General features: G+C 36.5%; 1 protein-coding gene across 1 annotated transcript in view; it reads left to right on the forward strand.

Moving 5' to 3' along the window:
* The first annotated feature begins 645 nt into the window (after positions 1-645).
* LOC120324718 (collagen alpha-1(XXVIII) chain-like) overlaps positions 646-24,130 on the forward strand; it is a 36,084-nt gene continuing 12,599 nt past the window's right edge. Inside the window, exons 1-4 of the mRNA XM_039388605.1 lie at positions 646-652; positions 10,513-10,580; positions 19,636-19,704; positions 20,664-20,732. Coding sequence (XP_039244539.1) covers positions 20,670-20,732 — 63 coding nt within the window. The 5' untranslated portion in view covers positions 646-652; positions 10,513-10,580; positions 19,636-19,704; positions 20,664-20,669. The remainder of the gene's footprint in view (positions 653-10,512; positions 10,581-19,635; positions 19,705-20,663; positions 20,733-24,130) is intronic.

Consider the following 24,130-nt stretch of genomic DNA (forward strand, 5'->3'; position numbering starts at 1 on the left):
AAGCTGAACTTCCATTGATGTTTAGATGATTTTGACTTGTTGGCATGAATGAAATTCAGTAGCTGAAAAAATTACTACCATTGCTACCGGAAATGAAATAGCAGCTTCTAAGTCAACTCTTTCTGGCAAATATTAAAAGTAATGCCTTGATTAGTTTGTTCAACCAGTGAGGGGTTAGTGTCCAGTCAACAACTCCAGTTAGGCGTTTTTGGCTGACCATTCCTTAAGTCCTAGATGTTTGACTTGGCAAGTAAATTATGATCATATAATATTGTTCTTGTGCACAGAATAATAATCAGCATTCAATGATATTTTTACTCACTGAATAAATATAAAATTATTTAATACAAACACAAGATTTAAGAAGTAGGTGGGGAATTTTGAAAGAAATTTGAAATACTTATTTTATGAGTAGAAAATTTGATGTCTCTATAGAACAATTAGCCTACTAGGAACAATAACCTTTATTTGAACAAAAATATTGTTTATCTTTAATATTTTCACAAACTATTTGGTCCATTTTGCAGAATAAAGAATTTACTGAAGTATGCAGATATAACGATTTATTCTTCTTTAATGGTCTGATACAGGTCTGCCAGGACCCAAAGGAGAGACAGGAATGAAGGGAGATCCTGGGCAGTCAGGGAAAAAGGTAAAGAAATATATTTTAGCACATGTGAAAGGTGTATGAAAATGGTGATGAAAGAACTAACGATCATTTGCAGCTATGGAATGGTAAGGAGTTCATCCTGAAGGAAGGCACGTGCCAATACTTTTGCCAGGGATAAGAGACTGGGTGGGAAGTTTCCAACAAACTAACAGTGGTTACTATCTGAATCAGCAACTGATTTAGCTGCCCTGCCTTTTGTGGGCTATTGCTTAGTGTTAAATTTCTTCTTGGACAAAAGAGAGCTCATGTCTTTAGCCTATTCCTTATGGCCTGTTCAGATTTTTCCTGACACCAAGAAGTCATGCTCAATTTGATGTGACTTATAGCATCTAGCATGGTGGTGAGCTGTGGCTGAAACTTGTCAGCCTGGTACAGGAACCAGCAGAAACAGCTGAAACCAGAGCTGCTTTATTTTTTTTCAAGGGAAATTCTGACGTTTTAGGAGAAACTCTGCACTGGGAAAAAGGAATATAGATTCGAAATGGTAAACAGTAATTTAGAGGGGTGCAAAACAGAGTGCCCAAAATAGTAAATTTAGAGTAAGTTAAATGCAGGCTTTTAATTTTACTCTTTCCAAAAAGAATGAGCTGCTGAGTGAGCAAAAGTCAGTGATTTCTGATTTGGCTGATTTCAAACTGCTGCTGAGCATCCAGGTGTCTCCAAACTCTGCTACTATGCAGCTCTTATGTGAGGGTAGCAGCTGGCCGACATGTAGAATTGATGAACTAAACATAAGTTGGAGTAAGCAAATCAGCATTTTTGACTGTGTTCAGAAAATATCTGAAAAGCTGTGATAAATATATTTTAAGAATGCAGCTTTGCTTTTTTTTCATCTAAAAGTGCAAACACCAGTTTGACAAGCTACAGGCTTGGAAGGCAGTAAGCCTTCCACTGTGAGAAAATATGTAGCATTCTGTTGCTCCTTAATAATTTTTTTAAAGTTTGCTCAAGAATTTAGATCCCAGTGTATCAGAAGTGAAATATCAGAATTAAGAGTAAATGTTGGGTTAAAGTTACAAGTGGTTTTTGTATTTGGGAATGCTGGGTGGTTTTTTCTCTTGCATATTGCCTTCATTCTGGTGATTTACTTGGTGCTGTCACCTTCACTGTTGTATGCCATTAAAAGTAAAAATAGTAGGACTGAGCTGCTACCCTCGGTATTCAGGACTGTGCACAGAACAGCATGATGCCTGAAGTGAGTAGCATGGGGAAATTATGGCAGTTTGCAGGTGTGAAGCTGTCTCATAGAAGTGGGATCCAGACTGATGCCTATCAACAACAGGCATCACTTTCATCAACAGCTCATATCAGAAATGGATTTTAACCTTGTTTTAATCTACTTTTCACTCTCTGAATTACCTACAGGCATCCTGATATTCTAATCTGATTTACATTGTTCAAAATATTTTGTAGGTCAAGTTCCTTAATAGAATGCTCTATGCGGGCTATTTGTGAATTATTTGAAATAATGTTCCTGGCAAATATTTGCAGCCTGGATTGGCCATTGGCTACAGGCTTGTCTAAAACTACTGCTTTTTAAAAGTTGTTTTCCTTAGAATTGGTCAAGCAAGACCTTTTCTTATTGATGCAATTGCAAATGGTACTGTCACAAATGTCTGTGAAAAAAAGGAATATGGATGCAGGAGAGCAGAAGGGGCCTAAAAGACAAAATACTTTATTTTTTACAGGGAAAAAAAATTAACTAGATCTTTACTGACATTTTTGAGGAAAGTGTTTATGCAAGCACTGTTTCTTGTAAGTCTGTTGATTCAATAAAATTAGCTACATGAACAGTAATTAAGCACTTAATATCTCTTAGGGGGAAATGGGAGATCAAGGTCCAAGAGGCCCAGAAGGACCCTCTGGCAAAGGAGATGTAGGTCAAAAGCTATGGCTTGACATGCACACTGGAAAAATATTACAAACTTTAGAAGGACCTATTTTACAAGAATTTGGATTCTGACCTACTTTTTCATTCATTACATCTTAAGTAGCTACTCTGTTTTAACTGATGATTTAATAGGATTTAAGACAGAGCAATGTGTTCCATAGCTTGAACAAGTGCAGCAAAATCAGACTATAAACATAGAACCTAAAGTTAATAGGGCATTGAATCATTAACTTCCTTTTATAGTATTTTGTGAGTAAATATCACTCTGCATGATAAGGAAATTGAAATAATGCAAGTGTTCTGGTTATTCCATTAGCTTTGTAAGATGGACACAAGAAATTAATTAAAGCTAAAAAAGTCAAATACACAGTTCAACCAATAGTTATTTAAAAAATGAAACTTGGACCAGGTTTCACAAGAACAGTAAGTTGATTTAAGTTTTTTCCCCAATATTGCCTATTTTTCAGGTAGATCTATATGTAGATATTTTCAGTTCAGAAAGTGAAACCGTCTGTTTAAATCTAGATTATACCATTTGTAACAGGGTGACCCAGGAGAGAGAGGACCCCCTGGACCAGCTGGATCATCTATTCAGGGACCTGCTGGACCAAAGGTGATTATCTGATATGCATTTCCTGGAGACCAGAGATTGGAAAGTTTCTAGTGCACATTTCTATCAAAATTAAAAGAATTTAACTTTAAAAAGTTAAAATTCCATGTTGTAGTCACAAAAAGATTGAATTTCAGAAATAAGAACTAAAAAGCAGTAAAAATTAACGAAGAGTGTTTGGAGTCCATTTAACAGCATGCTGAACTTGATGCATAGTTATTGTCTCCTGAAGCCGTTTGTTTAAAATAAAAGATCCTGATTAGATTTCTGTTGTGCAATGAATCACTTTGAAGTTTTTTTTTTCCAAATTTACTATGCATTTTTTTTCTTAGAATATGGCATTAAAACCCTGTAAGAATGTGTCTGTGTATAGTTCTAAGGAGTTATATGCTGAACTAGATGATTTTTTTTTTTGGAGATGGATGTTTGTATGTTACTTCAAGGGAACACCTGTAGGTACTGCTTGAAATGAAATGACATATAAAGATAGCTAGGGCTACGTCCATCTCATTTTCTCTATGGAGAAAATGTACCTGACATGAGTGGGAGTTGGCCTGCTGAGTAAAATAGGTGGGTTCAGCAACAGTAACTCTGACTTTGAAGGTTTTAAAAACGTTTGAAAATTCACTGCTATTTTACTTACTCTTGTTATAATACGTCAGGTAACTTCAACTTTAAGTGATGCTTTTCAGCTTTGGCATTAGTTTTTAGAGTGGATGAACCACTAACGTACATCCTATCACTCTGAAGTAATTTCATCCCCATTTTTCTTCTTCCTTAAAAATATATGTGCACCCACACACAAGTAAATGAGGGTATTGCACATACAATATACTCAATCTGGCTATAGGACACCACAGAGGGCTATGATGTGGTTTGTGCTTGTTTGTGCATGGAGGAGAAAGAAAGAAGGGAATGCAAAAAGCTCAGTGTACACCTGGAGTAAAAAGGCAAACACAGAGAAGCAAGGAGACGTGGGGTGCTCATATCTCCTATAATGGTTTCAAACCATAATAATGTGCCAAATTTTATGTGAGGAAAATACAAGTGGCATGCTGTAAGGCATGACTTCTGTGAAGACAGGTTTCACTACAGTGGTCTCCCTTCTTCACATTTTTCTGGTTGCTGTGACATTTTTTGATAGACCAGTAAGCAAGTGAAGATTGTTCACTGATAAAAGCCATGCTGAAAAATAACAGCTTTTCATACTTTATTGCCTTTTTCACTATGATTTTATTCTGTTCAATACAGTTCATATCACTTTTATAGCAGATGGACCATGATCCAAAATTCACTGAGGTCTGTAGGAGTTTTTCCAAACCCTTTACTGAATTTTAGAGCAGTGCTTATATGTGCAGTGGCTGATGAGAGAAAACAAGTGTTTTGGGTAATTATAAAATGCAAGTTGATTTTTAGAAAATATTCAAAACTTTGCGTCTTTAGCTCCATAATAATTTCTCTGTTTAGACAAATATCTACTGTGTTTCTGTGTTGATAGTAATAGGCTACACAAGTTTGTTTTCTCTTTCCACCATGGAAGTACAATGATAAGTAGTAATTGTGTTCCTGAAACATCCCGGTATGTGCAGCAGAAAAGAAAGACATTGTAAACTTCTAATGTGAGGAATGTTTTTCAAAGCTGGGAGTTACCATGGTCTGAGGTCTTTTTTGGGGACATCTCTAAGTATTTGAGGTAGTAGTGGGTGATTGCCAGTGGTTTTAACTCCTGGACAGCCATGGTCCAGGAATGGCCTGAAGTTGTGTCAGGGGAGATTGAGGTTGGATATTAGTAAAAGGTTCTTCACCCAGAGGGTGGTTGAAAACTGGAACAGGCTCCCCAAGGAAGTGGTCACCACACCAAGCCTGACAGAGTTCAAGAAGCATTTGGATGATACGTGGTGTGACTCATGGGGGTGGTCCTGTGCAGGGTCAGGAGTTGGACTTTTTGATCCTTGTGGGTCCCTTCCAACTTGGCCTGTTCTGTGATTCTGTGATTGGAAGTTTATTTATTTTAAGCTACACCCACATTTGGGGGCTGGAGTTTTATTTCCCTTGACAACCATTATGCTGTTACTAATATGGAGATAGTAACATTAGAAAGCTCTTTTTTCTAATATTTCTTTGTCATGGTTACAGCTGCTCAGTGATTTTGATAGAATATTTGATCTGCATTCTCTAGTGAATGTTTCCTGAAATACTGCCTGTCCTTCTCACTAGTGTGAAAAATTGCAAATGTTTCATTGAAAACTGAAATTTTCTTCGTAAGATCCTTAATGTAAAGTGAAACATCTGTTGCCATAGATTAAACACTAGAAGGAGACAAATTTTGCTCTGTGAAGGGATAACGTAAGGAACATGAATTCTAAGCCAGATTGCTTTCCAGGAAAGCCACTGACAGAGCTAAGATTACCAAACAGTTGTACTGGATAATATTTGAGGAAAACTCAAGTTTCTCCCTGAATCTTCAGACTGTGGAGCTTGCAATTTTGAAATGCTGCACCATTGCATTTATAGGCTTTCTAAACATACTCTGTGTCAGCACTTGTCTGAATTTCCTTGCTGTTCTCTATGTGCTTTGGTAGAAACGAAGTTGTGCAGCCTTGCTGATGTGAGCAAAAGCAGGCAGAAGCCACAGGTGCATCTGGCCCCTGAAACTGAATTATAATATTCAACCTTCAGTTGGAAACTAAACCCATCAAGTTATTCATCAAGGCAGAACAAAATCTTTGACATAGTTGCAGAGAAACAAAAGTATAAGACAGGTCAGAATCAAGGTAGTAAAATATTCCTCTAGAAATACTGATTTCATATTACCTAACTCAAGAATTGTCACTGTCAGAAACAATTGAATACTCGTTCTTTTCTGTAAAACTTTGGAAATTAAAGCTGAATATAATGAATATAATTTTGAATTTGTTTCTTTTTGGATAGGGGGATCCTGGACCCAAGGGGTCACGGGGAGAGAATGGACTTCCTGGAAATTCAATAATGGGACCAACAGTAGGAGTTTTTAGACAAAAGATGGAAAGTAAATAAACATGAGACAAATGCAAAACTCTTGTGAAAATATACACACCACTTGAATGACTTTTTTTAGATAGGAACTCACCAATTCTTCAACTTTTCCATCACTCCAGGTTAAGTCTGTTTTTAAAATAAACTTATTATCTTTTCAAAGAAGAAACACAAAATAGTTTAAATGACTAGTCCAGTATACCTCACCCTGGAAGCTTCCCACAGGAAGTCTTCATTAGGAAGGTAGTTCTTCAAATTCATCTCCACCTGTCATTATCTCATGTGGTCTTTTATAGCTCTCTGTGGGCAATATGCTCTTTACTGAGTATAAACTAAGAGATAATAGTTATTTTAATGGTATTTCAGTATAACAGTATTTCAGTATTATCAACCTTGCATATTCAAAAGCATAAGTAAGACCTAATGTAAAGAATTTTAAAAATAGATCTTTTGAAAGTACTGCTTTGTATGTATATTACAGAACAGGATTTACTTGGTTATCTCCTTACAGCCTTAACATCAACACCAAGAATGAAGTACAGTAGACTGTAGCAGGATTGCTGTGCTCACTGTTCTAGCCTTTAGTGGTTAAATGACAAGATCAACACACAAGTGAAAGACCAGAGATGAAACTGAGGATCCAGTATTAACACAGAGACTGCATGCTTTACAAAAGTAGGAGAATGAAAAGTTCTCTTCTGTAGTGCACATGAGTTTGTACAAAGGCTGCTGGAAGAATAAGGTAAGATCAAGGACCATCCTCTTGCCATTGAGAAAAAACTTAGAATTTAGATTAATTTACAAGAGAATGACATTTATGGTGTTTTATCACTGTTGAACAGTAAATTGAAATTTTCAAGGAATGGTTCTCTCTCTCCTGTTTCTTAAGTGGTAATAGTAGTTCAGGGTGATTTTTAGGTACATAAAGTTATGACAGCTTTTTCTCCTTGAATAATGCATTACAGTTAGCATGGAATTTGGCTGATATTTTAACACCAAGTTACCGAAACCCTTAAGTAGGATTTTTCCTTGACTCCTTGGAATTGCCTTTCATTTAACTAATCAGAATAATAAGGCAGCATTAGACAACCATGCCCCTCACCTTTCTACATTATTTAAGAGCAAACTGAAAAGAGCAGTCCCTAGAACTGATCCTAAGTCCTCTACTGCAAAACCTGAATATATTTCCTTTTACTTTGCAGCTTTCACCTCCTCCCCTTTAACACAGTTTATATCATATTGTATTTCTATCAGTTGTGATCTGGGTTGGAACTTTCTATAAGCCTTCTACCACTTGTCATAAGAGAATAGTTCAAGGAAAGGTACCATTCTTGTGATCTCCTTTCCAGACTGAAACCAGGAACTTTCTTTGTAAACCTAATTTTTTTTTCTTTTCTTTTCTTTCCACATTTATCATGTCTGCATATAAAATATTCTGCTCAATTCCACTGTTTCACTTTGTGGAAATATAGATGATAGACCCAAATTCAGAAACCAATTAGTTTATGTGTACCGAACACAATGTAATTCAAAATAAAGCACTTAATGCAATAACTTTTTTGTGATAACATCTTAGGAATAGCAATAGTGCTTTACGCCTGGTTTGCCAAATTTCTATCAGTACACCTACACCTACCAGAGAATGCTGCATAGCACACTGAATCACACACACTTACTAGCATTCTTTTTTGATTTTAAAAACCACTAGATTTATTTACTATGTCTATGATCTAGAATATTAAAGTGTTTTTCTTATACAAAGAAGTGATGAACATGACTTAATTGCCCAGTCATATATTTAATCAATTAGGTTTTGTTATGGCAGCTGATTTTTTCTTAGTAATGACCATGGACGCAAGATTTATGTTTGCATACTTTTTTTTCTTTGAAAGAGTGTAGAAGCAACTATCTCTATATTACTACTTTAGAAAATTACTTTAAAACCTCCCTGGAAAGGCTGAAAAATAGATGAATTCATTCAGCAGGCCATCTGCGACATCAGTGGCACTTGCATTTTTGCCAGTGCACCAACTTTGAGTCACTGTGACTGTCTGTTCCAGACATCACAAAATTCTTTGAAGAAGTAATCACAGAATTGCTCCTAGGCCCTCTCTTGTGTATTTTCAGTGTAACTATTAAAAAAAAAAAAAACTAACAAAATAATCTGGACTAGAGAACTGTTTCTTACATAATATTTGGGTGTAGATTTGACTTAAGTAGATTTTTAGCATTTATAGCTATAAATGGCAAAACCAGACACTTGACAAAATCCCAGTTCTTACAGAAGGGAATGTGTTAACATGTATTTGGTATTTACAGTGGTCTCTTAAGATTAAATGAAAACATCTGTTCGGCCATTTCTTACTGTAGTGAGATTAGAAGTAAAAGCAGATATGAACCCATGGGCAGACATGAGCCCATGATCCAGGTTTTCCTTTATTATTAAATAAATTTTTATTAAACATTTCTAAAACATTTCACATTTTATCCAGAGTTTAAGAACTGTGGATATTAAGAATCATGAAGAGGTAAAATTGACTTTCCATTATAAAGTTAAACCTAGAAGCACGCTCATTGTTTAAATTTTCACAGAGCTGGACCAGAATTTCATCATTTGAAAATTAGAAAACATGAAGAAACATCTTCCAGGGCTGACACAGTTTGAATCTCGTGGTCAGGGTCTGTTTAAAATCTTCCAGTTAAATGATCCTGTTGGATTTGAGAATAGAAATGATTCATACAGGAGTGACTTATTATGTAAAATTTTCTTAAACATAAGGCATGCTTGCATCCCTATTCCAAATCTCATCTTAAGGTAATTTCAAGGTTTCATCTTAACCAGAACATTGGGTCTACCTTGTGTTTCTTCATTTACCTACCTCCTCACCCAAACCTGCAATATATATCTTTAGAAGACCCAAAGCAGCTCTTCCATTCTTCTGACAGGACTAAATTGGTTAATAAGATCTGATTATTTGTATCTATGGTAGAGACATTCATGGGACAGGAAATTTGGACCCAAAGTCTGTTTTTGTTGGATATCTAACTAGAGTACGAGTTGATTTATTCTCCAGCTATGGACACTGTATTCAGACAGACCAGCTGCTAAGATCTGAGCTGCTAACAGGACTCCATTCTTGGTTTCTTGAAGTATTATGTTGTTGCAGAAATTCACAGATGCATTGCAAGGATGAAGCAGCAGTTTCCAGTCATTCATAGTTTCATTTTTCTAGTTATTTACTTTTACTGGAACAGACAGGGAAATATTTGCTATTGGTATGTAATTATTCTTGAGGGTATATTATGTGTATGTATATTGAAAATAGGAGTTGTTTACAACACTCTACAACACGCTTTTGTAGAGTCTATTAACAGTTCTTGGCTCTGTGGGACTGAGTGAAAGGCATGCACTTCTCTCTGTATGGCCATATCCATACCATGCTTAGGAGTGAGGTGGATGTGTGACCTACAAGCATCAATAGGGATTTCTGATTGCCAGTGCTGTCATGTGAACATCTACAGTACAGACCAACAGCATATCTTGACAGATGCCTGAAAGTAATGTTTTCTTTCTCGGTTCTGTGAAGAACAGTCTATTGGAAGCTCAGTTAATTTTCCCGTAAAATGTCAGGAAAACAATCAGTGGAATGAGGAAAGAGGAGAAGTTTGCTGTTTGCTTCTCTTCTGGCCATGAAAGGAAGCATTGAGGTTTTGCAGATGCACAAATCTTTAGTGGAAGTCAGTAGAAAAGTCAACAGAAGGAGCGACTGTCTCTTGATACAGAGCATTTTAGGCTGAACTAAGAGAAATTATCTCTTTATTATAACTGGTTGTACTTCTTTCTTTTACTATTTTCCCTTGTCAAATGCAGTTTTGCATTACTGTATGAGAGAACCAATGTGATTACCTGTAAGTGCAAAATATGCAACATATAACTTAAGGCTGCTATATAATGTTTCAGTATTGTTCAGTTCATTTCTCAAATGTTAGTACTTACCCCCAAATTCATAAAAGTTTGAGTTTTTAAAAATGAATTTAGCTTTGTACTGGCTGAAGATAAAGTCAGTGTTCTGGAGATTTCTCTCTACAATTAAGAATCTAGAAATTAATAATTTCCTAATAAGAACTCCTATTCTTCTAAGATCTCAATTCAAGCAATTTAAACAATTAAAAAAGCACAAACATTCCCAGACTTTGCGAACAAATTGCAAGAGCTGGTAACTGCTAGTCTATATTTCCAAAAAGATGTTAAATAGTTTCCTTACGTATTTTTAATATTTGTTACATTGTGAAGATCCATTTACTGGCATGATTTCTGACTTTAAGGGAACCCAGGACTACCTGGACCACCTGGACCCCCTGGAGCAAAAGGTGATTGTCACAAAGGTGAAGCTGTAAGTACAATTTTAATTCTGTACTTTGTGTTCTACTAGAAAAAAGAAAATTACTATGTGATAACTCAATATTTATCTGCTTAGATTTAGTTACTTAACTAAGTGCAATTAATCTTCCTTTAGCTAATTTAAATGCTTTATGTATATTTTGAAGTCCTTTCCTGTCCTAGATACAGTGCCAGTTCTACAGGCAGTCAGAACTGGATATAAACGTTCTCATTTCAGCACAATGAAAGGTATACCATGTAATTCTATGAAAATCTTTATGACTGCTTATACATGTTTAATATAATCAGTGCTTTGAATTCTTTTCCCTCCCTCCCTTTTCTTTACTGTTTTATGTTGAAGATTTCTAATACCATCTGCTTGGTCAAATTTTGCAGTTTCAATTCCTTGGGTTTTCAGCTGCTTTTCATACTGGGAGGTTAAATCCTCTTATCCGAAGATTTTCTATCTCTTGCTTTTCTGATGGTTGTCTCCAGAGGGGGTTAATGCAGCTGTTCCAGCTGCCAAATTCCATTACAAGGACATATCCTAAATTTCAGCCATCCAAACTATACGGACGTGTTTACCAACCTCTCACTAGAAAGTGAAAATACTGTTGCTGTCCTTCAACCACCAAGTCAAAATTCCACTAGCATTATTTTTTTTTGTGTCTCTAATCCAGCTTTATTTCAAACTACAATGATGCAGGCACTCACAAATGCACTGAGGTGGGGCCTGAGTGCTTTCAAATAAATCATGACTCAGCTCCAATTTCCTACCGTTCAAACTGTTCATGGAAAGATCTTTTGGGATCAAAATTAGTTCGTAAGGCACTCACTCAGAATTCCCGGTGTAATGTCACATACCTGACACATGTCATGTAATGAGTAAAGGTTCTGTTGTGCTGTAACACACATCTTTTCCCTGCTGTTCTGTGCCCAATGATCTGGAAAGACCAACTTCATAAACCACTGGCCAACATGGACAAGATTTATGTAGCTGTCTCTGTAGCATGGTGGGGCAAAGACATCTGCCTTATGAATGCTGAAAGAGAGGCTGGGAGTGCCTCCAACAGTGTGAAAGGCAGCTGAAGGGGCTGATGAATTGAGCGGGGAGTTCAGGAGAACAGACTATCAAACATAAATGCACCCAAGTCTGTTAGGGTGTCGTGACTTAAACCATGGAAATTAAGCACCATGCAGGCTGCTTGCTCAATCCCTCCTTTCTTCCCCCCCAACCCCAGTGGAATGGGGAGGAAAATCAAAGTAAAACTTGTATGTTGAGATAAGAACAGCTTAATAATTGAAAATAAAGTAAACTACAATAATAATGGTAAATAATAATAGTAATAATGATAATGAAAAGGAAACAAACGTGGTGCACAAGACAATTGCTCACCACCCACTAACCAATGCCAGGCCCTCCTTCCCGAACCCAGATTGGCCCCAATTCTAGGTAACTCCCCCCAGTTTATACACTGGGCATGACATCCTATGGTGTGGAATATCCTCTTTGGTCAGTTCAGGTCACCTGTCCTGTCTATGCTCCCTCCCACTGGCAGAGCATAAGACAAGGAAAAATGTCATTGACTTGGGATAAACATGATTTAGCTAAAAACCACAACATGAGTGTGTTATCAACAACATTCTCTCATGAATCCAAAACACAGCACTGTAACAGCTACTGAGAAGAAATTAACTGTACCCTAACTGAAACCAGGACACGGGGTTACTTGACCCCCAAATTTAGGTGGGTTAGCTCTGGTATTCCAGTTGTCTGATGTCTGCAGTGTATGAATCATGGAGCATTGTCTGCTTTCTCGCTGTTTTCTCTGAGCTGAGAACAACTCAAATGTTCTTCAGTCAAGAGCTGTACTTTTTTTCAGCCACTCTAATAGTCTTTTTATGTTTCCACCTGGGACTGAGGACGGCTGTTGCTCAGTACACATCAGAAATGTGAAGAAATTCTCTTCTTTGTTGAAGCATATAAGTACTCTTCCCTTAGGACAACTACTGACATGCTTTATTCCTCTGCTGTACCAGGGACCTCCAGGACCAGCAGGCCCAAAAGGTGTGGGAGATGCTAGACCAAAAGTACTTGTACAATAGTAGTACATGCATCTGACTCATAGACAAGGTAGACAAATATCTTCTAAAAATGCAGTAGATTAGAATAAAAAAATATGACACAGTATAGCATTCTCATTTTTCACTTTCCATTTCAGTTAGAAGAAAAGCTTGTGATAAACTTTTCTGCTACGATAGAAACTAGTTCTTGCTTTATCCCCAGACTTGATGCAAATCTGCAGATTTTCCATGCATCCAAAGATCCAGAATGTTTCTAGATGCTGGTGTTTCCATGTGGAAGTAAGATTCCAACACAAGCATGGTGTTGCCTAGTAATTATGCCCTTCCTTTCTCCTGCAGAAGTGCAAAGCACGAGGCCAAAAGGGAGTCAGGGGTTACATGGAACTAGTGAGATATTTTTAAAGTTCCTAGAAATGGATTCCTACGAGAAGACTATACATTTTTATCTAAAATTAATATTTGTTTAGAGACAAAACTCGACAGAGAAAACAAACAAACAAAGAAGCTGACAAAGGGATTAGAAATACAACACTGAAGCACTTCCAAGATTTTTCATAAAACACAGGATAAAATGTTATAAGCAGTATGTCATTCACCTAAAAAGTCACATTTTTACTACTACACTATAAAAAGTCAGAAAAAGAGACTTAAGACTAAAATCATCCAGCAAATTGCTTTAAAATAACCCATGGAATGGTTTTATTAATGATTTCCTCATTACTTATGTGAAATAGAAAACAAGCATCAGGAGAAAACAAAATAAATATTGCCCAAAGAAGTTTTTTCCCAAACAGAAAGAACTTTCAACTTCAATTCCCAGAACATGAGAATTCCTGTTTAAAATAAATTTCAATAACCTCTTAAAAATATCCATAATAAAGGACAAACTTAAAGACATTCATTCTTAGAAGGACTTGACCTTAGAATTACCACAAAGTGGGATCTAAGAAACCTGGCTTTGTGCTTCTATTCTGAATAACCGCTTATCAATATGAGGCATTTCACATCAAGTAATGCAAGGTCCATGACACAAGCTACCAAAGAACTAAAAGTAATGTCAATTATATTATTCAGGATAAACTTATGGAAATGCATATGGCTTAACTAATTAAATTTTTCTGTATGAGATTGTATCTTTTCCAATTTTAGATATCAGACTTTATATGATATAGTCTTATAATACATTTTTGTTGGTACTACAGAAAAATATTTCATTAAAATCTTAGAATCTCATATGAAATTATTATTAATGTTGTTAAAAATGTAACTTATGACTACAAAATGTCTAGGGGCATCATTTTGTCTGGAATTCCTCCTTATTTCCTAAATGTATAATTCTTGAAGGTAATGTTTCTCAAAGAAAAGGAATTGGAAAGTCGTGTCAGGTAATCAAATAAGATGATCTCCCACTATGATGCCATGGTTTAAATATTAAAAACTTCAGAAACATAAATCAGAATTTCAGTGGGACCATAGGAGGCTAATATAAAGAAATTTGACTTAAATCTAAAATCGAAATAAAAGATTACTTTTTAATTGAAAGGAAACCACTAGAATAATTGCAGTGAAATTTCTCACAACAGTAAGTTTTAAAATCAATGCTTGTGTTGTGTTTCTGAAAAATATCACAAATACACAAGTATACAGGAATGCACTGAGGAAAATAGTAGTGCCTGGCTTAAATGTGATATCAGAAAGTGGGCCACAAGTTCCTTTTCTTCTTGTAATCATGAATTCATGGAATTCATGGGCTGTATAATTATTAGAAAAGTTCCAGCTCAGATCATGAATGATGGAAGTACAATAGGGTATCATAAAATGCATTAGAAAGGAGGAGGTAAAAGCTGTAGAGTAAGAGAAAATGTGTCCAGTTTTTGCAGTGGAGGACATGGGATCTAGCCTTTTTATCACAGTTGTTCTTAAACCACTGTAAGTCTTCTGATGAAATGTTGAATATATTTAATTAAATCATAGGTTAGCTATTATAGTACTTACAGTTTCCAATTTTGTCTCTAAGTAATGTAAATTATTGCCAGTTGAAGAGAGTTGGTCACATTCCTTTACAGAGACATCAAGTCCTTGCTTGTTGGTCCCTTCTCCACCCATGAACATAGAAAGTATTACCATTCCTCAAGATCTGCGGAGTGAAGTGTATTCATGGTACTAGTAAAGAGATTTATTGGTAGCATATTTTTATGGAGGAATATGACCTGTGTTGAGTTAGTTGAACATTATCAATTAATAATAAATTTGGCAAAAGGCCTGTTGCTTTGACCTAGATTTGACTGAGCAAAAGTGAAATAGCAGGCACCAAGAGGCGAGGCTCATAATTTCATAGTATTTAATTACAACAGGAAATAGTATAATGGAATATCTAGTAGTAGAAATTCTTATCCTTATCTTAGGCAAAAACAAACTGATAAATAGTTGTCACTATTCTCATGTGCTCCCCATCAGTTCTAAGTCCATCAAGTCATCTCCATTGTCACAAAAACTGTCAGAATTAGGTTGCTTGAAACTAAGAACCAAATTATTGAAAAGCATGTGTTGGAAGGAAGCTGCATTTTCAGGTTCATAGAGCAGGGCCTCCTGTGGCTGTGGGAGCTGGGTGTGATGCAGCCTGAGGAGCAAACCCTCAGCATGTGAGTCAGTTTAGTTTGGACACCACAAGTACAAACTCAGAGTCTTAGCTGATCTGCGTGTGTGTTTTAGGCTCGATTGGAGATGTGCTGTTGATGAGAATCTCCTAATGGACCTATTTACTGTGCTTTGATTTCCAGACCAAAAAGGAGTTTCAGTGGTCCCACAAGCCAGGAAGTGGATTTCCTTCAGATGAAGCTAAACTAGATGATCTGATCTGCAAGTCATGTAGGGTGGAATGTATGTTGTTCTATCCATAGTGAGCAGCTGTAGCTTTTGCAGTGTATGACTGCTGCACAAAAACATGCATTATCCAATGAGATATAACATCTCTGATTTAGTTCTGTGTATCCACACCAGACATAGTATAGAGTGGACTGGAAAAAAAGAAACTAAATATATAAACTTCTCTTTCCCTGATTTTTTGCTTCTGTTCGCCCATATTACATTTTGAATCCTTAATCTCTACATAACTTCTTGGTGTCAAAGATTCCACAAGGAAAGAGAATTTACCTGAATTGCAAGAATTCCACCAGAACTTAGTTCATAAAATGGATGATCTTCTGTTTTTTTCAAATAAAATATAAGTGCACTGGCTACCTCTTATCCCTCCCACATAAAAAAAGTGAATATAAGAACAGCAAAAATCTCTGCATATAAAAAAGAACATTTATTTGATAAAAGAGAGTCATAAATTTACACACTAGTTAATTTGAAATTCCTTTGAGTATCATTATATAGGAATGTTTCACTCATTTGAATCAGAGCTCTGTTCTCTCTGCTTTCAGAAATGGCTCACATATGTGCACACTGCCAGATGGGAATTTTATATATCAGAGGTCAAATTCACATGAAAACAAAATTGTAACATGTGGGATGCATTCAATCCTGGCAGCACCCTATTTTCTGTAGCATTAAAACGGAAGCACATAATGTCAGAATACAATAAAAACTTTGATTTAAAAGCACTGTTGCCAGCTAGGAGGTAGGTTACAGACATTCAAGTGCAAGAGCCCAGCACTAGAAATAGAGCAAATAACTAGACAGCAGAAAGATTATTAAAATCCCTAGCACAGTCCCTAGTGCACGAACATTTGGGCTGGATCCAGTTGCAATATAAACAACCTTTGCAGCTTGGGCCCTGACTATTTGAACTAAAATGTGGAAAGTAGAGGTGTAATATCTTTTTTTATAATATTTTTGTCTTACAAGTACTGTTATATCCATTAGCTGTCACTGCAGTATTGCAGTGTCTGCTGTAATTTTGAGTATCAAATACCTATGCTTTACAGTAAATGAGGTATATATATTTGGAAGCCAAGATTTACTTTTCAGTGACCATTAGGTCATTTTTCTTGAATAAATGGTACAGAACAGACATAGGAATCCCATACTTTACACTGTCTTGACTCAGCTCTTTATTTCTTATTTCAGTGGTGTTTTTCTAGTTCACTGTTTTGCTGATGGTGATAAGCTTGTCTACAAGCACAATGCAAGAAATAAATTAGACCTCATCAAAAACCAGTACTAATCCTTCTTGAAATGAATTCTATGGAGGACAGTTTAGTGTGACACCTTAGAAAAAAGAACTGTTCCACTTCGCAACTCATAAAGCAAATAAAAGTCTTTTTCTTTAAGCCAAGAAATACAGAAAGTTTGAGGATTACTATAAAGCTCTACAAAAGAGCTTTTCAGTGAGACATCTGTTATTAACTAAGCATGTGAGGATAAAATTGGATCCTTCACCTGCAACGACCCTGTGTAAGACTGCGTTACCCATGGGAGGAAGAGTTGGATGACTTCAAGTCACCCTTATGCTCTTTGTGGTCTAGGCTGGTCTAAGAGCAGGTTGTAGGTATATGGAATACTGGACCATAAGGAATCATTTATGTTTGGTAACCTCCCATTCAGCTTCCATCACAGCAGCTCACAGTCAGTCTGTTTCTCAGGGGAGCCCAAGATGCCCTAAAAAGTACTTGTAATGAAAAGTCTTATCTGTATATATCTCTTTGTATCTCTTAGCTATGGCACTTCTAGCAGGTTTCAGAGGGAGGCTTGGGCAAGGAAAGCTTTGGCTGCTCTGTGCAACTTCTGCTCACAAAGAGTTCCACAAACAGCTTAAGGCTGTATTATGGTTGTGGAGACATTGAGTACCAATAAATACTCCTTTGATAACAAATGGCTACATTTGCCTAAACTCTCAGTATTTCCTAATAATGAGACAATCTCAAGGAAATTGTAAGAAAATGCATTACATGTGGAATTGAGAAACTGGACATATTTTAAAACATCAGAAATATCTACCAGTCATCCCACTGCAGAGGGGCATTTCACATCACCATGTACCAGACTAAAGAGCTACAATATTTACATACTTGAGATTGAAATCTTTAAGAGTTTATAGATAAAATTTTGGAAAAAAAATTCAAGGGCATTGCCAATGTCTTGGCTCTTTGCACTGGCAGGGAAGGTGTGATATAAAAACCTTAGGTCATCTGAGAGAGAAATTTCCTCACAACTGAACATGGCAGTCAGTTTAACCCAATCAGCCTGACACAGCAATTTAAAGCTAAGAGCATCCATGTCCCATGCTTATGTCCTGACTCAAACTGGCCAGTCTCCAGTGCTTTGGAAGAAAGAATGGAAATGAAATTCCAAAGCCAAGCGTTGCATCGACAAGGAAAGCATTATAAGCTCAGGGTAGGCCTTAGCCTTTGTATTCAGAGTTCTCACCTCTCCAAATCCCTCAAACCTGAGCATAGTTTGGGCCCTGGTATATTTGCATAAATAGCATATATGTTGGGACCTAGCATGAGAGTATCATAGCCATATATAAAAAAACTCAGATAGGAGTGATGTCTTGCTAGAGATTGAACCTTGGGAATTTCACCTAAAAGCAGCCACTATAATGGCTGTGCACATTCTTCCCGTGAAGTAAAGAAAATCAGTAAAAGATTCTGCTTCTCTCCTTCCTTTTTTATCTGTTTCATATGTTGTTTCATTTCACCTATCACAACTTAAGTGGCATCTGTGATTTGTGTGATTTATACTTGCACCTCTCTCCTAGATCGAATATTCCCTCTGCAAGGCACAGCCCTTTCTACAGTTTTTCCGACTGCAAAAATAAGTACAATGAAGAGTTTTTATAATTTTTTTTATTATTATGTCAATAAATGCAATTTCTTCTGCTCTGTTTTTAATATATTGGATGATCAATAGCTTATCAGTAAATTTCTTTCTTTTGCACTTGCCTGTGCAGTCATAGGTGTAGGGATATCCGGCTAAGCCTGATCCAGAATATTCTGCATTTATAACTCATCTGTTAGGAACTTTTTTTTTCTTTTCAAACTCATGGGAGTTTTCCAGTGATGATTTGTCCAGTGATGATTTGTACAATTATGGACTGAGGAAAACAAAACTGCCTCTTCTGTCCCTGTGCATTCCCGCTATCGCCAGTGTCCCTTGACCCTCATCTCCTTTGCTGGGTTTGTCTGCAGCACAAGGCTCAATGTTACACTCATTTTCCCCTGACTAGACAGCTGCTGCCTTCTCTCTGCCTGGTGGTTAAGGATGAGTCCCTTGTGGGTTTTCTTTGTTTCTCAGTAAAAGCATAGATTGATTCTACTGCCACTACCCAGCCTCCACCTATCACCAAAACTGTTGAGAATGAATATGCTCAAGGTCCATACATTTCTGATGAATTTGGCTGAAATCAACTGATGACTTCTTAATATACTGGAAGAAAAAAAGAGGACCAACACAGACAAGCAGAAGCACAGGCAAAGTATCTCTCAAGCCTCATTTCCTAAAGAAATCAAGCTGAAAGTATTTGTATTAAGGCTTTCTAAGAAAACAAAGGCTATTCTTTTTATTCTTCTATATTAACTCTATTAAAATTCATTTAGTTTTCATAATTGCCTAAGTTTGACAGTTCTGGAAATTAAATGTTTCTAGCGTCAGAACGAGCACAAAATCAGTAAAGGGCATGATCACTATTGTGTCCCACTGGTAAGTTTCCAGTCCATCCTGGTAAACCGCTGCAAAAGATGGTATTGTTTCCAAATGGGTTTGCTTTTCTTTTTTTCTGTACCTGATAAGTTTGCAAAGTAGAGTCCTAGCTCTGTTGGTGATTTTGATCACATGGACCTTCACGTAGAGCATAAATAATGTTGGTGCTGTATTTTGGGTGCCTTTTTTATACCTATCTATGAAGCAGCTGTTTATTCATGTAGCATTTATTTAGCTTGTTTTTTAAACTAATTAGTTTGACTGCTTCGTATGTAGATGGAAGATGTAATAGTTATTAGGTGATAAATGACTGAGATTTCTGTGACTATTTTCAGGGACACCGTGGAATTAGAGGCTGTCCTGGGCCCCTGGGGCGACCAGGAATCGGAACCATTGGTCCCAAGGTTTGTACGATGCTGTGTTGAAGTTTTTGTGCTGTTTTGTGATGCTGGCTGCCAGACTCTGGTCTTTCAGACACCAAAAGATCTTCATTGGTTATTGATTTACATCCATAAAACTGCAAGAGGAATCAAGCATAAAAACATGGTCACTGACCATACACTTCTACCAACTGAATTAGGAAGGGATACCAAGAGGATAAAAATTGCATTTGCAGCTAAACTTTATGAGATTACAGCTGGAAATTGAACAGAGCCATTAGACTGGTTAATCAGTTAAAAGATGCATCTCTTCTGCCGGTATCTATCCTGTTTCCAATATATTCTTTTGTGGTGGAAAATACATTAAATGTGAATTTTTTGTTGCAATTTTTGCTCAATTAAATCAAATCCAATTATATAATTAGTAAAACCATTAGGAAAGAAACATGAAAATAAATTGCTAATTTTATAAGCAAAAACCATGCAACATCTGGGCAATTTTTTCTCCCTGCACTAAAGTGATTTATAATTCAAAAGAGACATACTGAGAAGAAAAGAAATTCTGTACTTACCTGGATTTCTTTATTGCAGGTGTATCCATCAATTATTTTTACAAAGGCAATGAGGAGAAAGATTGTGTATATTTCTCTGCTTTAATTTAATTTAAAAATAGATATGACTTTGTAACTTTTCTAGAATTAGCAGAGTAACAGAAGTCTCCACTGCCCTTTTGTATAAACTGGTATCTGAATTAAGAAACATTGCTATTACCAACCCCTTACAGAAATGCAATAAGCGACAGAGCATTTTCGGATGTGACTGATTTCCTTTGCAATTGCTGCAGCAATTTCAGTACCTTGGTAAATTATACTGACACAGTCTGTTTAATAATAGTAAGTTTGGACTGAGTGTCAAAATGCTACAAATGTGTGACACCCTGTGCTGTTTCCACAAAGCCTTCTTTTTTTGCCTCACTGTTATAGGGTATTATGGGACGGAAAGGCTTGCCTGGTCCACCTGGACTCCCTGGCAACAGCATACAAGGAAGCAAGGTAATACAGCTTAATGTGATATCTATCCAGTTTCTTCTTAAAACTGACTCTTAAGGAGATTGATTGTCTTTTTTCCTCTTTGTCACTGAGTAAGTGAACACCTGCAATATTTCATTTTACTCTTAAGTTTCCTATTAATAAATTAATCTCCCACATACTCTTAATCAGATTTTTATTCACCCAGTTCAAGCAGTCATAACCACAACTTCTCTCCTTATAAAGAGAAACACAAACATGACAACATATTCTGGACATTCAAAGTTATTAAATTGCCTTGTCATAAATGCGTAGAAAAAAATTATTAAAACTGGAGGCTCTAATGAAGAACAACCCAAGTTTCTCCTGTTTTTATTAAATCAGTGTGCTTAAAATTGAGCATATGATGGAATATGTTCCTGGTCAGGGGTGTTGTGCTCAGGTCTTCAAGTCTAGGTTGTCAAACCACCAGGAAGTCAGTAACAGGGGCATTGTTCTAGGCGGGCTAGAAAAAGTGTCTCTCTATACTGCGATTGGCTGTAGACACTAAAGCCTCTGGGGATTTCGTTGACAAACAGGTCTTCAATGGAAAATAATGACATTCTGCAACAAACAAACAAATTTATGAAAATGTATATTGTTTGAAAAATCATCCAGAGGAGAATCTTTCTTTGGTTCTTTGTAGAATTACTTCATACAAGCTTTACCAGAAAAGTACAGATTCCTTTGGAATTTATTTTGTTCAGGACTTGCTTTGATTCCATCTTTAATGTCTTCCATTTTTATATTTCTCTTCAATCATTTCCCTTTTTATTCTGCAGAGACCTTCCTTTTTTCACTATGAGGTGTTTCATAGCACAAAAACATACTTTATTATGTTCTTTCTTTTCCCCTTATTGTATAAGTCACTTTTGCGGGTTCTGATTTATTTTGTTTCCAGGCTTTTCTAGACAGAGATCTCTATGCAGTTAGGAGTCACGACTGTCTAGACATTTGTTTCTGATCCATTTGCAGTTTACCTCTATATTAATTGCTAACAGTAACCACAAAGCTATTATGTATTTTAGTGTGAGAACATAAAATACTTCTTATCTTCTTTTGTCTTCTCCCTTTGTTTGTTGAATCTCTGAAGGCTCTTTGCTTTATTCTTTTGAAAACCAGAAAAATTTCTGTCATCTATAGGAAAACTATTTCCTGCCTGTCTTTAATAACCATTTCTGCTGTATTTCCAGAATCTAATATTTGGGATATATCTTTGTTAATTCTATGAGTATGTGAGGCTATTTATAAAAGCATAATCACCATTCTGAACAGAAATGTTTCAGCAAATGCATCGGATGATACATGAAAAAATAATATAAATAATGTAATATCTTTTCTGTTTGTGAGAAAATATAAACATTACCCAAAATATGCTCGCATCTCTCTATCTACCTATCTATCTATCTATCTACATACGTTTCTCTCTATGTGTTTAGATACACACAGATGTATGTTTGGATGCTATGTTGGCACTTCTATGAATACATATCTAAAGCATACTTTAGAAGTATAGAGACCTCAGTTTCATTATCAAAGTTTTCCAGTGCCAGAGTACAGTTCACTGACACACAGTCAGACAAACGTATGTTTGTAACGTAAGGATGTGGAATTTAGGGATGTTGGAAAGTAACGTGTTCTGGTTATGGAAGGTCTTTGTCATTGGGTTTGAAAACAGAACTGTGATGATGTGGTGGATGAAACTCAGCTGGTGTTGTTTCTGTAGCATCTCATGAGTTGTATGGGTACAGTCTTGCCATTTCAATTTTCTTCCCTTAACAACTGCTTTTAAAAATTATGATTATTTTTATATAATTCTTAGGAATAGCTTATTTCTGAGCAGCTTTGGCAAATTGCTCTAGTGTACCTGTTTCCTCCATATACTGATGCCTGTTGAGCTTCTATCTGTCTATTTTGTCTTTCTGTATCTTCACATGTCAAGATTCATTCTTTTTGGCCACTCTTCATCAGCTTAAAGGTACTATCGTCCTGCATTTGAACTATCAATATCACTCCAAGTATTTTTTTATATATAGTAAGAGATCTCAGTGTGCATATGGTAAGAATGGAATGCCAAAAATGAGATGGTTTTTATGTAACTTTATGTTGATAGCTACTTTTACAGGTTTTCTTTTTTTATGCTTGGTTTCCTTTCAAAACCACAGTCTAGACATTCTCAAATCTGCACTCTGTTTATAGAATGACATTTTTGTGTAGAAGACTGATTATTGATCCATAATATAGCAGGATATTAGGGTCAGGAATTCAAGGGTTTGCATTTTTACCACTTTTTTTTTTTATGGTAAAGCTGATGGTCAAGTTTGAATTTAATTAGGTACATGGATTGAACTGACAAAGCTATAAATATTTTTAAATTAATACAGCATACTTTTAGGGTTTTACTAAATGTTCTGTTATGGCATCTATGGTAAATCCTTCTAATGTTGATTGATTGCACAAGTAGTGGAAGCAGGATTTGGTTCTGCAGTTGACATTTTAAAGGATGAAACTCATATGTGTGTTTGTGAGAAATGTCACTTGTAAAGGCATGAATTTGTTTAGAACAGTAGGTCTGATTCAGTTTTCACTGTCTGAACACCCTCCTAACAATGTCAAATGGGCAGTAACAAACAGCAGCAATAAATCTATAGTTTTATTGGATCTGACATTTATTATTAGTGAAGGACCACTGGAATAAACAGCATATCCTAATTCTGGTTCATATGTATGTGCTCTGCAGACCTGCAAAGGTGTTGGTCAGGAAGCTGTGTGATGGCCCTAGTCAGGAAAGATAGTCAAAGCCACTGCTGAACAGCAAGCCTTGAAACAAGCTGGCACACTGTTTCACTGTGTTTAAAAGCCATTTCCATTAATCCCTAAATGAAGGGCCCAAGAAGCACAGTCCTGCTAAAAAGTGACTTAGAGTAAATTAGATTAAATAGTCACTATGAGTTCCTACAACAGTGCAAAAGAAATTGCTTTGTGCATCCCATTGCCTTAGGAGTATTTCCTATTTGCAGGAAATTTGTTTTTTGCCCCTGGTGGATCAGCTGTGTAAGTTAGTGCACCATAGTTTGTTTTCCAGTCTCCAGAGTCTCCATAATGGTGTCTGAATTTTTGCTGCTGTAAGAAACTGGGGAAAGGAGAACAGGAGTGGTTCTGCTTACAGAGGCAAGAGGCTGGCAGTTAGGAGGTCAGTGATACGTAGCCTGTCACAAGCGGAGTGTTTTAGCTCCCTGAGTTAGGGCTAGTGGACCAAGAGGCTCCCACAGGGCAAGGCTGTAAAGGCAGTGCTCCAGCGGAGATGTGGAGTGTAGTGGGGCCTTTCTATAGCACAAGGTGAGACCACAATGCACCCCTGTGCAAGCAGAAGCTCCCACCTC

The sequence above is a fragment of the Pipra filicauda genome, unplaced genomic scaffold, assembly GCF_003945595.2.
Source record: "Pipra filicauda isolate LSUMZ 115617 unplaced genomic scaffold, ASM394559v2 scaffold66_size7647185_pilon, whole genome shotgun sequence".
Taxonomy (NCBI): domain Eukaryota; kingdom Metazoa; phylum Chordata; class Aves; order Passeriformes; family Pipridae; genus Pipra; species Pipra filicauda.